Raw genomic sequence first — 17,760 nt, forward strand, 5'->3', positions numbered from 1 at the left:
ATAAATGATAACGTTTGTTACCAGTAAAAAGATTTGCTCTTAAATTTTAACAGCGTACCATCGTACCACACACACACTTACTGTAGATCTGTTTGTGACTAGATGCTGCAGCTCACAGGCATGCCTTATAACAGCACTTCATGTTTTCTGATTACTAACGACAAGCTGTGACAGGAAGACAAAAACACCTTCTATAAACTGCCCTTGTCATAGTTTCTGGTACAGTAAGTGTCCCCAGAACTAAATTTTCAATGATAGCAAATTCAGAGAGACTCATGAGGTGAAGTACGAACCACACTATCACTAACTGGTAATAATAACATATACTTTTTACAATAAACTGTACAAACATAAAGCAAAGAGACTAAATATTTTTCCCTAATGTTTGTGTAAGCTCAAAGCTAAGTACACACCAACATGTAATATGAGCACACACATCTAAGGCTTTCATGTGATGTCAGTTCCACATCTGCAAGGTTTCATGAGTACATCCTGTACAGTTGTGACATTACAACAATGACAAAAATCTGTCCACAGATGTCTGCCAAAGTGCTCAAACCCATCAATGTACAATGTACATTTGCCAGGATGATGCACAAAGAGAGACTCTCACAAAAAAATCAGCAGCAGCAACCACATGGTTGCAGCAGGAAACAAAAAATGTTTGCAACAGTGTATTTTTTTATTTTTTTTATATTTAGAAAGATCATCCAATTTTATAATATCTATAAATATCTATAAAAAGGGAACATCAAAAGGCAGAAACATGTGCTGGTACACAGAGAAACCACTCACTCTAAAAGACATTTCCAGGTTTTCTCCTCCCCAGATATCCATCCCTGGATCGTAACTCCCAATTTCTTCAAAATACGTCTTGTCTATAGAGAATAATCCTCCTGCCATGGTGGGAGTCCTGCAAAAAACATAAATTAAGGCAACAACACAAAACCTTTTTGTAATATTTCATTTCCTCATACTGAATTCGTTAGCATCTTTTTGTAACTAAGAGGAACATTGAGGATATAATAACAGGCCAATTTGTTTGACAATTTGAAACAAAGCCTTAGAGGGGCAATTACTTTTATCTTTTAATTCATTCTATACTCAAGTCAGTCCTAAATAAAGGATATTGTTTGCTGCTTGGAGTGATTTGCATACAGATGAGTTTTGTGAAGCCAAAAAAGGCAGCTCTAAGCAGTTTCTATTTTCCTGTTTCAAAATACATGGATGCTTATACTACAAAGAGAAACATCACAACTCTGTGGATGCCATTTAGGCAGAAGCTGGCATCAGTGGGACACAGAGGGAAAGATGATCTATTTCTAGCTCTAGATAAAAATGGAGCTTTTTATAAAATAATATTTTGTAGAGAAATTTAACTTTCAGCATTTCCTCTGTAGCCTGCTGTACAGAAAAAAAGCTGCATTTAATTAAGCTTACAAAATATTTCCAACTTTTTCAGCGTTTAATCTGATCTCGCCTCTCTTATTTCAAGACGATATGCAAGTGCAAAGCCACACACAGATGTACCTGACAGGGAGTGTTCTATCCCCTTTGCGTCGATCCATCTCCCGCTGGGGAACAGGATACCATCGAAAATTCAGCTTCCAGTTGAATCCACCGTAAGTCATATCAGAGCCTGCCATGTATTCAAATGTCTCGTCGCTGATGACATCTATGATAGGGCACACCACTGCAGTCCTGAAACACACAAAGTGCCATAATGTTCACATGTATGATGAAACAGGCTTGACTGAAATGAAGCATGTGGTTCATTATCATATTCAACGTGCCTCAACATCCCACCATCATAAAATCGACCGCATACTGTGAAGAAATCAGGTTCTGGGTTGTAACTGCAAATTCTATGCACACCATGCCAGCAACTAGCTATTACTCACATTATTAAATGTTCTGAAGAAAATGATCATTAATCGTAAAGCGCTGCAATCAGCTGAACATTCACGTTTTGATTAATCAATTAACTGGTTAGTCTTTAAAAAGTTACAAGAAAATATGAAAATTAAATCATCAAATGTGTTGTTCTCCTTTTGTCCACTCAGCTGCTGTAATATAAACAACATTTCTGTAAAAACAGAGATGAATCCCAAAATAAAGACAATATATTGAATATTAGGTGGAATATATAATAGCTTAATATGTTGAATTTATATCTAACAACATTTTTAAGGTGGAGCTGGGGGAATGAGGATTGTGTAACAGTTTGAAGGGCAGAATGACATTGTGTTTTAAAGGACAGGGATCTGAGAGGCTGATTGGCTTTGGAGAAGGAGTCAAGAAGATTACGGGATCAGAGGGGATGACGACAAAATTAAGAATGAGTGGAATTTAAAATAGTGGGAAAGCGGAAGTGACCAAAGAAAAGATCAACAGTGACAACAAAAACACCTAGAAAAGCAGGCACATGGAATAACACAATAATTTCATTTCTGAAATTATGCAAGCAATATTCAGAAAATCCGGGGAGATCTCGGTACACAAGGGACACGGAGAAAACCAATATTGAAGCTTGAATATTTTGAATTTGCCCTCAGGCAACACTGCAGTAGAAAAAAAAACAAAAAAAACAAAAAACAACAGCTACAATTCTGTAATGGAAATCACTTCACGGGCTCTGAAAATCATTGCAACTGAACGCAATTTTATCGCAGCTAAAAATTTACCATGCAAAGAAAAACGGAGCCCGAGCTCATTTAAGATGGATTGAGAGGAAGTAGGCAAACTGTCAGGTGGTGTGATGGAAATCACAGATCCTACATCCTATGGGATAAAGAGGAAAAGGACCACCCAACTTATTACCAGCGCAGTTGAAAGGCTAAAATCTTATGGGATATATTTTTAAAAAGATATATTCTATGTTTTATATGCTGCCATCCAGACAATGTCTATGTTTATTTGATCGAGACAATTTTCTTGCATGCATTACAACAGCACAGTAAGACTGTAGCTACCCCACAATAAGAGGTTTTATTTAAACATTTTACATATTATACATTGAACAAAATCGAACACAGGACCACCGAAATTCTTGGGCAGCTGACAAACAACGATAAACATTCTCAGTTCTGTGTGTTGGAAGACAATGTAAATACAGTTTCTTGGAATCCCTGCGTTGTTTTTATTGAAGGGCGGTGCAGATGTGTAGGAAGTATGGTTGCACAGGTATTATTTTGTAAGATAAATGCATGTACTTCCTCTCAGGATAGTCACAGACAAAATTATTTCTTTATCAAAAAGAGCAGGTCTGGAAATTTAATCTTTGAACATACAGTGTAATTTCTGCACCATCTCAACAGTCTGCACTCAGACTTAAAGACATCAATACATGTGCAGCAGCATTCAGTAAAAGTGTAATGGCTCCATAATACAATATTCGGAGTCATATGATACCAATTTCCTCCTGAGGGTAAATTAATGTGTCTGACCTCAGATAAGGTAAGAATCACAAGAGGATCATCATCATTCATTACTGTCACACAGAAACAGTGGATGGCATAAATGTGTCTACAGAGCATGGGCAAATGCCTTATGTAGTATCTTAATATTTTGATAAACAGCATAAATTAAATGAATTCTTCATCACTTTAAATCAAAGCTATTTGTTTAATGGTTTTACAGATGCAGCAAACTCAAACCTTTGCCCACTTAATACAGATACTGCGTAAGTCATATAGTGTTGACATGATGACGGTGTTAATTGTCATGGTCCCAGGATTCTTATTTGTTGGTGGTTTTGTTTATTATTACAGTTTCTTTTTTGATGCTGTGATTATTTTGCTTTAATGACTTTCTTGTATAACTTTACTGAAATTTTCCAGTATTTGCCTTAGTGTAAAGCTGCTGTGTGTAGGTGTGTGTCTAATCTCTGCATTTATTAGCCATTTCCCTTTTTTTCCCTGTAATGATTCGTCTCCGGTGTTTTGGATTTAGTCTTACTTCCCCACCTGACTCGCTGTCTTTGATTATCTTCACCTGTGTCTCGTTACAGGGCTGTGTCCGCTTTCCCTTAATTATAAATACTGTCATATAAGTGTTGTTGTCTTCCCCTCTGTCCCTGTCTGTGATCATCACCCGGGTGGTTTTGTCTTCATGCTCTTGCGGCTTAGGTTTTGTTTCTCTTCGTGTTTTGCTCTGTGGACGTCTGCCATCAGCCTAATTAAACGGCTTACCTTTTGTTAAACCCTGCTGCCTCCTGTGTCTGTTTTTTGGGTTCTCAACCTTACACTCTACACAGTTTGCATAACCTGCAGATTGACAGAAGCTATCTTTTCCTCTGAGGTTGCAGCATAATTATTATCTCATATCAGCAGTGCCAGGCAGCGTATTAATAACTGAAAGTTTGCTTTCCCATCAGTATTCAGATAGTTTTGGCTCAAGTACCCAGTGATGCAACCAAGGCGAAATATGATAACAACTGCAGTAATAAAGCATTTTTAGGGCTCAATAGTAACACTAAACTGTCAAAACAATAGGAGGTTTTGCAGTAGTGTGGCGCACTGCTGCAAAAACGTCAAACATATGTGTGATTTCCTATCAGTGCCTTCAAAAAAACAGCATTAAATTCAAAATACTTAGTGATGTCAATTTTAGCTCCTACCTGTCCTCTTTGATGCGAGCCAGCAGGGGCTCTAGCCAGCCAACAGTACACTCGCAGTGAGCATCAAGAAAGGTGATGACCTGACCGGTGGTGGCGGCTGCCCCCCTCAACCTGGCTCTGATTAGACCTGAACGCTGCTCCATCCTCAGGATCCTCACCGGCACCTCCAGAGTACGCACGTAGTTCTCCAGTTTCTTCTTTAGGAAATCTGAAAGAAATTATGCAAAAGAAAATTCATAACAAGTTAAATATGGACAATATGATGATGAGATTTCAATCAGGTCATCAAATTATCAATTCGAGCTAGTCAGCTTATGTCCAGCTGAGATCTTATGGATTCCAAAATAAAATAATAACATTTGAAAACAAGGTTTTTAGCTACTACCTATTGGGATTATATGTCATATTTATGGGTTACAGAACTGCAAATTAAAAAATAAGGTAAAGATAGTAAGACCATAATTACTTGAGCGCATAAATATTGTTTCTTGACTCATCAGAGGTGGATGTGCCACCTAAAATAATAGCATAACCAATAAAGGAAGAAATTCTTTACTTACATGTCTTTCAATATTTCACGATTCCTTAAACTGTGATATGGCTGAATCAAAACCTGGAAACCCGACCGTTATTTCTATAATGCTCAAAAATGTACTTATCAATGTGTTTTTACTTGAGTCTTCAACATCACACTCCTCATTTGTTTTTTCCAGGGTTTAGTGAGGAGTTCTCAGAGTAAAAAACCCCAAAATTATGTAAATTTGAACCACAAACGTTCCATTTGGCTTTTTTATTAATCTAAAAGATCTTAAATGGTTATTTGAAGATTACAAGAACAAATGGGACTCACAGCCTTACATCGAAGGTTAATTGGTGTATTTATTCATCAGGTTCTAAAAATAAATACTAACACCATAAAGTCCTTATGTTGTAATTTAAAAAAAAAAAGCTAGATTAGCTTTAATTTATCTTGCTACACAGCCAGAAACGTGGATCCCTTTTATCATAATCATCCTACAGTACTTCATCACATACATCCTGTATACTTTGTTAACGTACACAGATTACAAACCTCGCTCGCTGGCATCATCAACTAGGATAATTTCCACCAGCAAGTGTTTAGGAGAGCGGTTGATGACGCTGTGAACAGTTCGCAGCAGCGTGCTCCATGCCTCGTTGTGAAACACGATGACAATGCTGGTGTTGGGCAGGTCATCTGAGTACACTTTGGTCTTACAGCTGACAGAGTAACACAGGGGGGGAAAAGGCAAATCAGTGACATAAGACTTTACAGAGGAAAGTTCCCTTAGATATGCAGAGTCAACAAACTAGGTGAAAAGTCAGAGCTTTAATAAACCCTATTAATTTAAATCCATATCTGCTGACAGTTAATTTAAAGAGTGTTTTTGTCCTTTGTTGATAAAATAACATTAAATTTTTATTTTTTTTATAGTTCAAATATTTCACAAATATTTTAACTATACTGGATGTTTTTCATACTGATAATTATTAATATGTAATCACCATTTTACAATATATTAATCTTAGACTGTTTAGATTTTTACACTGACAATTGTTGGAGATTGCAGATTATTGTGTAACAATATGTATTACTGTATAACAAATTTTAAAAATATTATTTCATTTTTTGAAAGAAAAACAATTATACTTTTAGTCTCAAATAATTTAGTCCTGTAAAATTACAAGCTGTGACAATTAAAGTTTCTAAAAGGTTAATATATGGTAAAACTGTAATGTTACGATAGCTGATGATCTGATTATCATTTGTTATAATCTTTGATATTCTGTTTATTAAAAGGATTCATACTTTGAAAATGTATCCCAAAACTAAAATGGTCATTTACAATGACAAACATAATTTCTCAATATGTTTGAACCACTGCACAGAGCATCTAATCTGTTGCTGTACTACTACTGAGTTAGTTTCAAAATGCAGCCCATTATTTTGTATCAGAGAACATAAAGTTCCCAAGTGTTATCCAGTTTCGCCATCAGTGCAAAAACACTGTCACAATAGGTTTACTGAAAGATATTGAGAAAGAAAGTAGAAAAAGTTAAACCAGTGTTGACAGCTATGTCAGCATGTCCTTGGATTAATGTGACGTCTGTCAAAGCCAAAGGGTGTAAATGTGGGACGGTGCTGTAGTCAGTGCTGTTGAATAAAGAATTAGCTACATTACAGAAGAGGATGTGGACAGTGAAGGCAGCATGTATGGCTAGAGGAGGTGGTGATGTGGGGGAGGGGGGTTACCGGAGCAGGCAGCATTGCTAGTTCTGTCCTGTCTATTCAATGTGACAGCACTGACTGACATAACTAGGCCAGGAGGCTGCCTTGAAGACATAATGCTGGTGAAATTTTGCACAGCTCAGCTGTGCGCTGTAATAAAGATGCTGTATTATTTATATGGACCCATATTGGGCAGAAATACAGAGTTCACATCATCTGAATGTTCAACTTTTTCTCTCTAATATAGATCTTCTTTTGCACTGTATAAATTTTTATGTATTGTATTTTATACAGTTTTTCCACATCCCAGACAATCTGGAGTGGTCTTCTTCTTGAAACAGGCAAAAACAGGAGCTAAAACAAAAAGAATGTAGGAGTTTAGAAAGATAATTTTGTGGCTTATTTCTCATTTGACAGGTAGAGACTCTGATAACCACTTAATGAAAAGTGCCGTGAAGAACTCAACTGGAATAGTTAAACATGAATCACTTGGATATTGTCTCCGCACTAGGCAAACGTCTGTGCATATCAGCAGCCTTAAATGAATGTGCCCATGTTTCATACAAGATGCATTTTGAATTTTCATTAGGTGTTCAAGAGGCTCTTGAATGACAGTAAACAAACCCTACTCCCATTCAAATGTCAAGCCTAATGCAAAACGCGAGGGACCTAATAGATCCTGCATGGAAATGATAGTCATTATTAAAGATATCTTTCACAGTGGGTACAGTTGTTATTACTAATAACATGTAATGGACCCAACTGTTTAAATTCTATTTAAATTATCATAAAACTTTTCTTACATTTCCTTAGTTTCTGCAGTCCTTATGAGACTAGATAAGCATCTTTCAATCAATTTGATAGCATAAGTTCTTGATTTCACTTTCAGATATCATTAAGCTCTCTCTGCAGTCTCCTTCGCACTCAAATAGTCTCCGTACAGCTTCATTCAGCTCTTGCTCAAAACTGTAAGTGCGTCACATACTTGGCTCTGGTTTTTGTGTAGCGGCTTATCACTATAAAAATTCCTCCAAGAATAAAATGCCAGATATGGTGTCGACCATGGAAGTCACCTCTGTATTCTTACCAGGCTGTTTGCTTTGAGTAGAGTGAGTCAGTCTTGTTCTATTATTCTCTGTTGCTTTCTCAGTAACTCTGAGTTAATTATATGTTAGTAAAAATCTGACAAAAAAAACCAAAAACAAAACAAGCCTCTTAGCAATGACGGTAAAAACATTATGTGCCATGAAATGTGATGGATATCAAAGATCTGCTGTTAGTGAGGACACACGAGCCTACGCACCCATCCAGCCTCACATCTGGCAGACTCCTGTTGAGTGCAATCATATCACTGGCCATCAGATTGAACTGGTTAATCTTAAAGAGCTCCTTCATTTTCTCCTGGTCATCCTTAGGGATGTTTACCGCTTTGCCCATCTCACCTGGACCCTCGTGGCTCCGTGATATCACTGCTGTAACGTAACAAGGACACCACAGAAAAATATTTGATAAGAAAACATATTTTTTCTCACCAATGAGGCAAAAAATTAACATCAAACTGCATCATAAAACAAATCCTACTGCATAAAAAATGGACCTTGTGGAACAAGGAGAGTGCAGAAAAGCGTGCGTGTTCTATTTCTGTCCACTTTGTAAATTTTCTAAACTCATATAGCACCCAGAGCATGAAAACCTAATTTTCCAGATCAATGTGCATGTGCGTTTGATAACAGAAATAAATGTACTGGCAGCTGGTGTTCACATATGAACAGTACATCATGTTCACATTTATTACATTATTATAATACTGTATATACAAAAAAAAAGTGAAAGCCTCTAAAAGCCTGTGTTATTAAAAGCAAGGAAAAATGTGTTTCTTCAAACATCAGTGCATGCTCAGCAGAGAAAAACCTTTAACACAGCGACAGTGCATCCACTCCGCTTAAGCCCTCTCCTGGTGGTTCTGGCTTAGGCTGACAGGGTATTAAGCACTGTACACTTTGCCAGCTATATTTAATTTAAAAATTTAATCTATTAGGAGGTTTTGAATTCAGAGATTTAGGCCGATGTATTAATAGGTGAAAAAAAAGCAGCATGACAGCAAAACAATTGCTACAGTTTTTGCTATGAAAGGCCTGGAAAATATCAGAATTGCTACTGGTGCTGCACAGCGCAAGCTTCTTTCACCGAAGGTAAGTAACCACCCATTGATTTATGGCTCTGCTCTCTCTCACTCTCTTTCTCTCTAATAATCTCTTAGAACAGAGGCTGTGATTTCCATGAAAGGGGGACACATAGTTCACATTAGCTGCATGGCCTCCTGCTAAGAGGATTTCCTAAGACCCCTTTGTGGAGACGGACTGGGATCGGTCGGATTATAACCTAAACTGATCCTGGGTTTTCTTTATAATGCTGCTGACACTCTTCATTTGGACACCAGCTGACATCTGATGGACACAGCTCTCGAGCTGCATGACTGAGCATCAAAACATTCTCAGCCTGCTCCAGCCATACTCCAATCCATCATTCTTTGTGTGTGGATAAACGTCCTGCTGAAAGAGAGAGAGCACCAAGCAAACCATCAATAGTAGTTTGGGTTTCTAAAGAAATTGTAGTGAAATTGCCAGCTGCAAAGCTGAGACTGTGCAATATTGCTTGATAGATGGATGGCGGCCAAGCAGCAGTGCAATGACTAAAAGCTGGAAGCTGTACAGTACAGGTTTGTGTTATCTGAAAGCTAATTTGTACTTTTTGCCTAATTTATAGCGGCTGACAAAGTATTAGATATGCTAATGTGAAAATAGGGTTAAAAGGGCAAATGAAAGGCAGCGAAAGGTGCTAAAATGAGAGTTAAATGTGTAATTATGCGTAAATTCTCAAGATCCAACTTAAACTATACAGGTAAGAGTTGTCATGTTTTGATTGTTAGCTACGAACCATGTGCACTAAACACATCCGTGCATCTTTGTTGTGAGCTTTGTGTTGGCATTGTGATTTTTTTTCCAAAGCCTTCAATGGTCATAAAGCTTGTCCTAGTGGAAAATGCAAGCTGGAAGGGACATCTTTTAATAGTCTTCCCCTACTCTGTAGGCACCAATTAGCTTCACTTCACATCATCGGTCACTTTCTTAAAGGAGCCCATAACATTTGAAGGGCCTGATAATTTATCAGTCTCTGAATTATCATAAACTGACACTCCCTAATGACACTTCTTGACCTGGTTTCCAAGTCCTTATCAGTTGATTAGGGCCCAACTTCCTAATGACGTTCTGAGCCCGAGTCAGTGTACGCATGGATAAGTGTTGAAACAGTCTGAACCCAGGATTTTAACAAAAGAGAGAACCTAGAGGCCTAAAGAAACACTTCAACAGACCAGTGCAATTAGCAATCTAATTAAATTGCTTGGTTTTCTAGAATATTTCCAACCTTCTGTAATGCTGTGGTAGCTAAATCAGAAAGAAAGGTTCTGGAAGAGAGAAAGATGTAAAAGTGGAATATCAGAACAGTAGCCAACATGCTATTTAGGCAATGCCAGGTAAGAGAAGAAGCCACAGCTGAGACCAACACACACGTGAGCGTGCAGATTTTGTGCAGTCATCATCACATGGCTCCTAAGGTTCCCCTGTTGTTTTCATTCTCGTTTACGTAGAAAAAGATCTGTGTAGTGTTACACAGTTGGAGTCTCCTCCTTAGGCTCAATCCATTCTTTTTCATCCAGACATTACCTCCTCTTCTTCCCTCTCCTGCTCTGCTCTGCTTCCTGCCTGGCACAGCTGCCATTTCATTAAAGATCAGAGAAGCTCCTCTTGAACACATAACCACAGAAGACCATGAACACACATCACACAGAGTGCTTCTACAAGTCTCTGATATGTACTTTAACTGTAACTCTCTCTGGTGGTACATGACAGGTAAGGGGCTTTGTTCATAGAAAGATTCCAGCCAATTAGAATTAATGTACCATCTGTGAAATGTAAGTACACAGAACTGGCTTAATTATTCTTGGCATAGATGTAACAAAGATTCCAGGAAGATTTTGGTCTATATTGATATGACAACATCACACAGTTGTTGCACATCCAAGAAGAGAATTTTCAGTTCCACCACATCCCAACGTTGCTCTATAGTATTGAGATCTGGTGACAATGAAGACCATTCACAGCTTGAGATGATCCGAGCTTTGTAACAAGGTGCATTGTCCTGCTGGAAAATGCCATCTGAAGATGAGCACATAAAGGAATAGATATGATCAGCAACAATGCAGAATGGAGATCAATCAAGTGAGACCATGCGAATTATAGGAAAACAGGCAACTGAGGCTGACTTGACAAGAGTGGCACCCGGTGTGGTCTTCTGCTTCATGGTTTGACATGTAATAACGCACCCTGATTCTACCAGCCTAAACCAGTGTGGCCATTTTCCTCTGACCTCTCACATCAACAAGGTATTTTCACAAAGACAACTGCAGCTCATTGGAGATTTTCTCTTTTTTGGACCATTTTCTGTAAAGCCAAGTTTATGAAATCTCCCCATCTGCCACCAACAACACCACCAAATTCAAAGTCACTTAGTTCACCTTTTTGCTCCCATTCTGATGATCCACTTCAGTGGGTCATCTTGACCATGTCTAAATGCACTGAGTTGCTACCACTTGATTGGTGTCATTGATTACACATTTTGTTTATCAAGCTGTTGCACTGGTGTACCAAAGCAGCCATACTCCTGATAACCTAAAACTGCCTTGTAGATATTTTTTAGAAAGAAGAAATTTGTTATGGAGACATATACAAAACTTATTTTTATATTAAACTGCAAGAGATATGAATTTTCTGTCTGAAGTTAAGCATTTTTAAATCATATTCTATAGGGAATACTTAATCGGCCTCGAGCAGTCATTCGTGGAACCCCAAGGGCTTCATTATTCAGCCTCAGAGCTTGTTTTGTCTACTTAACATACTAACACGTGCTTTATTGTGTTTTCAGCAGGTTTGCAGTACTGACAAAGCAAATTTTTCATGCAAGACTTGTTTTCACTAATGTGAATCCAAGCAAAGAACTATTTTAAACCCAAAATATAGCAGTGAATTTGTGCTAGACTAAAAATTATATTTTCATTTGACAGCTGAAAAAACAAAAACAAAACAGGGGTACACTAAACAAGATAAAACTTGAAACACCTGCAGAGACATTGCAAAATCCAGTGTTTGACAGCAATCCTAAGATATAGTTCATATACACAGAAAATCCTGCGATCTTAAATGCAAAATAACATCCAATGTAACTGCTGACTTTTGTATGGTAATGAGACAGTAACTTGGAGCTCAGCATCATTCTAACCTTAAAAGCAGATTACTAAGCTTCTTAGAAACCTGCTTACTTGAGGACATGTGAGGAAATTAACTCTCCAAGAGGAAGTGTGTTAAAGTGATTTGAGCAGCACACCTTTATACAGAAAAGCACAGTTTTACAACAACAACAAAAAACTCAATTTCATCAGTTTTGTTTCATAGTCCATTGAGCAAAAAAGACACTACATCAGAAATATCTAATTCCTATAAATGTATTAATGTTTTTGTAGTTATAAAACCAGAATTCCTACCTTTTCTTACATTACCATCAACTATTAACTGTTTCATATGTTTTATGTGTTTTTCTGCTCTTTCAGGCAAAGCTTTCCCCTCAGTGAACACTGTTTTAATAGGATTTGTCACAGATGATGAATATTTTACACTCAAGTGAAATTTTAGAAGGTATTATTGTCTCCAGCTTACATTCTCATGCATGTTTGATACAAAATAACAGGGAAATTCTGCAACATCAACTTACCTCGAAGAGCAGGGAGCAGCGAGCGGTCCTTCCTATCATCACATTTGTTACACTCGCTGAAGTACAACAGCAAGAACACATCCACCAGCACCCACACTAAAGAGGTGGTCAACACCACCTTGCAGTAGACAAACCGTCGCATCACCTCTCTAGGATGACAGCCAGGCAAGTTGATAGCGAGCACTTAGGAGCGCTCAGGCTGCCAGTGAAACATCTGAAGTCCAATGACAGGGTGAAGTAACAGGGACGAAACCAAGCAGGTTTGACCGCGGGGCATCATCCTTCAGGAGATGGGAGAAGAAAAAAAAAAAAAAAAAAAAGAGGACAGAATACTAAATTTAATGTGAAATGACATCATAATAGTTTAAGTATTCCTGCTATGAATCCAACTGATATCAATCCTTACAGTAAAATGACATAAAATGCAAAGGAGGAACTACATTAAAGTAGATCAATATTAACCTCTTTTAACCTTTCTCAGGCTTCACTTTATCAGTTCCATTGCTCTGTTAGCATCCTCTGTCAGAGGTTTCCAGTAGCTACTTAAAAGACCTGCAAAAACATTAGTATGAGTATGACCTGCTAAACTTAAGTAAAATTTCTATGATCTTTCTAAGATATTGATTGATCAGCTATAATCTAGTAATGACACTGCTTCTTCACTGTTTTAGGAGGAGGACCATTATGAAGCTCAAATATTTCCTTTTGTAATTTATTTTGTAATTGATCTACTTTTTGCTTTGAGTCATTGCCCTAGAAAGGTTTAAAAATATCCAGGGGGTCTTATACAAGCTGCGATTTCTTTTTTTTACTAGTAGTGGTTCAGTTTGTGGCAAAACAACAATGAAGTTCATGCATAAGTTTAAGAAGTAAGCTCTCTATTTACTCATCTGTGTGTTTGACCTGCTAGTCCATTCTTAAAACACTCGAGTCTGTCTTCATCACTTTAGCCCATTCATTTTCCCACTTTCTACAAGCTAGTGACCCACTTTTTCATGTCCTTCTGATCTCAGCGCTCTTCTATCATTCTGCCTTTCAGAGTCTCATTCGTGCGACCTGCCTCCTCCCTGCCTCCACCTAACTAAAAGATCTTCATTTAACTTTTCATTACTTCTTCTCCACCGTCACCAGCATCTGGGTTCCAGGGGATCCTGTCCCAGCATTGTTGGGACTCCACTCTGCTATATGGAGTCACTGTAAAAGTACACTGCTCTTTCAGTTCAATGGTTTTCATGTCAGGACATAATAAACATATGGTGAGATCTGCCAAAACCAGCTGTTAGTTTCTGTGGAGCAGTAAGGATGCACTTGCATGTGACACAGTGCAACAGCTGAGAGGACCACCAGGCTACACCCCATGAAAAATGATCTTGCTTGACAGTAGCCTGTTTTGTATTCAACTGTATATCACACTTAATTTTTCATTTTTTCTAAGCATGACCTCCCTGTACTGATTTTTGCAAATCATATTTTCTTCCGGTGAAGTATAACTGACAGCATATACAGACAAAAATATACTCTTCTTCAATGCAACAAATTCCTTTGTTGGATTATTTTTTCTTGTTCAGCTACATGAGTGTGACTTCAGTGTCTGATCAGGTTTTTTGATAGGAACATTTTCGTAGTGGTCCCCTACGCTTTGTTTTGGTGAACTTTGGGTCTTCGCTTACAGTGAAGAGCTTTCATGCTAACAGCATGTAAGTGTGTGGCTGTGAGTGAACACTCCACGTTTTTTATCACTATTTTTTCCACTGTCCACATGTTATGCAGGAAACCCATGAGCTACATCTCAGACTCAGTTAAATGTTTAAGTTTAAGACAATATGTTTAGAAAAAGACTGAACAAGAATGAATGGCTTTTTCTCTCAAAAAAACAAAAACAAAAACATGTCAGCACAGCCTAGCTTTGCAAAATCTGGAACAATTTCCTTTGGACAGATGAGACCAAAGTGGAGATGTTTGCACATAACCACGTTTGGTGAAAACTAAACAGAGCAAATCAGCACAAACATGTCATGCCAGCTGTCAAGTACGGTGATAAATTGGTGATGATTTGGGTTCGTTTTGCAGTCAGAGGATCTGGGCACTTTGCAGTCATCGAGTCAACCACAAACTCCTCTGTATGCCAAAATATTCTAGAGTCAAATGTGAGGCCATCTGTCCGACAGCTAAAGCTCAGCCAAAATTTGGTCATGCAACGGGAAAATCATCACAAGCACAGCAGCAAATCTACAGAATGACTGAAAAAGAAAACAGGCTGTACCTTAAGAAAACTGTGCATGAACAAATATCTGCAAAACTAAATGAATTGAAGCAACATTGGAAAAAACAGTGGGACAGAAATCCTCCACAGTGATGTGAGAAAGTGAACAAATAATACAGTTATTGTTGCTAAAAGTTGTTCTATAAGCCACTAAATCATGTGGGTATGTAGCTTTTCACACACCGATCTGCACTTCAGTTCATTTTCTGTTAAATAAATAATAACACAGCGTACTGCAATTTGTCATGTTTTATAGGTCATCTGATGTCGTATTTACTTAACTTTATGACCTGGTAACATTTACATGCTATGTAAAACCATAGAGTGTAAAACCTTAGGGCATACTTTCCTTTTATCATGACTCTAGGTTCAGCTGAGTCTAATTCACTTTAAATTATATAGCGCCAAATCACAACAACAGTTGCCGAAAGAAGCTTAATATTGTCAGGGAAAAGACCCTATAATAATAGAGAGAAAACAGAAAACCCAACAATCAGACAGCGCCCTGTGAGCAAGCACTTTTGCGACAGTGGGAAGGAAAAACTCCCTTTTAACAGGAAGAAACCTCTGGCAGAACCAGACAACCAGACAGGGGCGACCTGTTGGGGGTGAGGAGAGGAAGACAGGGCAAAGACATATGGTGGAAGAGAGCCTAGATTAATAATAACTAATGATTAAATGCAGAAACGTGTATAAACACATAGAGAGTAAAAAAGGTGAGTAAAATAATAGCCAAATAGCTTATTACTCAAACTCTGTGCTTCTATAAATCACGGTCAATTCTCAAGCAATCTTTGCTTCTCTACAGGTGTTTAACTTTACTGCAAACATTTTCTAATTATAACTAATAATGATGAGCAACATATGAGACAAATAGCACTACACATAGTATATTTTCTTCATACACGGTTCTCATTTTCTATTTCCATTCTTTATTGCTTTTACAAGAATAATAAATAGATAAAAATTAAAAACTGAGGAATGAAGGTCAAATCCAGTCTCCCACATTGGACTGACCACAGTCCCTTCGCATTCTTCCATTTGAGAGGATGAGTGAATGCTCATTTCCCTTGTACAGTCTTCACCCACTTCATCAGTAGTGCTGCTAAGACCATCTGGGATGCTTAAATACCAGAGGCAATTTGCAGAGGTTAAATATCTCATTGGCATGGAAAGTGCGCCTCACAATATTTCTGATGAAAGACAACATAATTTTCTGTCTAAAAGGATACTTGACTGAAATTATAGGTTTTTGTTAACTGAAAGACTTACGAAAGTACAATCTGGATGATATTACAGTCATGAATAATGCTTACATTCAAATACACAAACCAAGCACAGAAATGGTCAGGAGTTTTTTGAACATCTGTAACAAAATACACCACAGTGCTTTTACATTACTCTGGGTAGTAAAACAGATCAAAAAGATTGGATGGTCTACAGATTGTTTCCAGCCTAGGATGATGTGGTACATCCCATGTATTAAAGCCACACGAGCCTCTTGATATTCTCAAAATGTAAAATACATTAAACATAGTTTCCATAAATAACTATGCATTTAATTGCCAATGCATTTAGATATAACTTACCTGAGTAGTTACTTTCATAACTAGCTGAAAAACGCCTGCAGAGGAGTAAGGACAGATTTCCTTATCTTTCGCATGCAGCATGGTAAAGACTTTGCACTACACACACACACACACACACACACACACACACACACACACACACACACACACACACACACACACACACACACACACACACACACACACACACACACACACACACACACACACACACGCATCTCTCAGTCCAACTCTGTGCCCCCTGTCTAAATGTCCATCACAGAGGCTGACACGCTTACCTTAGGCTAACTCTTATCTCATTCAAAAACAAGGCAGCCTCTACCCAGCTGCATCAAGACTGAAATCACAGTGCAGTGGATGATTTCAGTCACTCAGACAGAAACTGCACACTACTCAATAAAGTAGATGGATGCAGTCTACACTTAATGATTGTAATGAACAAAACTGTGACATTAAAAGCGAAACACAAGTCTGCATCTAGCATATCACCTCCACTCACACTGTAGACAGATCAATGATGATTCTGCCTTTATGATGTCTGTTTGCATCTCTAACCATCTGCTTTGCTGCATGTGTGTTACAAACATATTTGGGTGACTATGACTGCACCAGCCACACCACCAAGAGTTTGCTGGTCTGAAGAAGTCTGACTCAATTAGTCCCACCATCTGGAGAGATGAATATTTCCTGTCTGCTGTGCACAGCTCTAAAAATACATGTCTACATTCTCGACTTGAAGCAATTTTTTTTTTCTTTCAATCTTTTCAATAGGAGTGTAAACCACTGGCCATTATTAACTGCTTCTCAAGTGACACTTAATTGTGTTGTTAGCAACACTCTTTGTTGTGAAATGTCTGGTGCAGTGCTACAAGTTAAATTATGTATTCCTCGCCCATTCAACAGGAGTGCTTCTACTGTATGCAAATGAAAGGCTGTATACTTAAGCTGCCAAACTGCGTTTCACAGTAATATAATTGGACACGGCTCACATCAGCATCTGACAATGGAGCTGTGACAGTAACAGGAGACTAAAAATTTAATAAATTAAAAAAACATAACATTTTTGCATGAATCTTTTTCTCCTCCACATTTACAGTACAAACCCTGCTGACCATCAAAGCACCCACTGAGGTTTGGGTGCTTTCTTAGGAGTAAGAGAGACCAGGCCAGCTAATAATTGACTTTGATATTTTCCCATCACGCACCTGCATCTAAA

At 38.0% G+C, this 17,760-nt stretch overlaps 1 protein-coding gene across 3 annotated transcripts in view; it reads right to left on the reverse strand.

Moving 5' to 3' along the window:
• The window catches only part of galnt13 (polypeptide N-acetylgalactosaminyltransferase 13), a 35,100-nt gene that overhangs the window by 16,302 nt on the left and 1,038 nt on the right, over window positions 1-17,760 (reverse strand). For all 3 annotated transcript variants that reach the window (XM_026144576.1, XM_026144575.1, XM_026144574.1), the window contains exons 2-7: window positions 12,693-12,973; window positions 8,170-8,338; window positions 5,691-5,857; window positions 4,619-4,826; window positions 1,531-1,701; window positions 796-913 (exon numbers count right to left, since the gene is read on the reverse strand). In XM_026144576.1, coding sequence (XP_026000361.1) covers window positions 796-913; window positions 1,531-1,701; window positions 4,619-4,826; window positions 5,691-5,857; window positions 8,170-8,338; window positions 12,693-12,834 — 975 coding nt within the window. In that variant the 5' untranslated portion in view covers window positions 12,835-12,973. The remainder of the gene's footprint in view (window positions 1-795; window positions 914-1,530; window positions 1,702-4,618; window positions 4,827-5,690; window positions 5,858-8,169; window positions 8,339-12,692; window positions 12,974-17,760) is intronic.

The sequence above is a fragment of the Astatotilapia calliptera genome, chromosome 16 (genome assembly GCF_900246225.1).
Source record: "Astatotilapia calliptera chromosome 16, fAstCal1.2, whole genome shotgun sequence".
NCBI lineage: Eukaryota > Metazoa > Chordata > Actinopteri > Cichliformes > Cichlidae > Astatotilapia > Astatotilapia calliptera.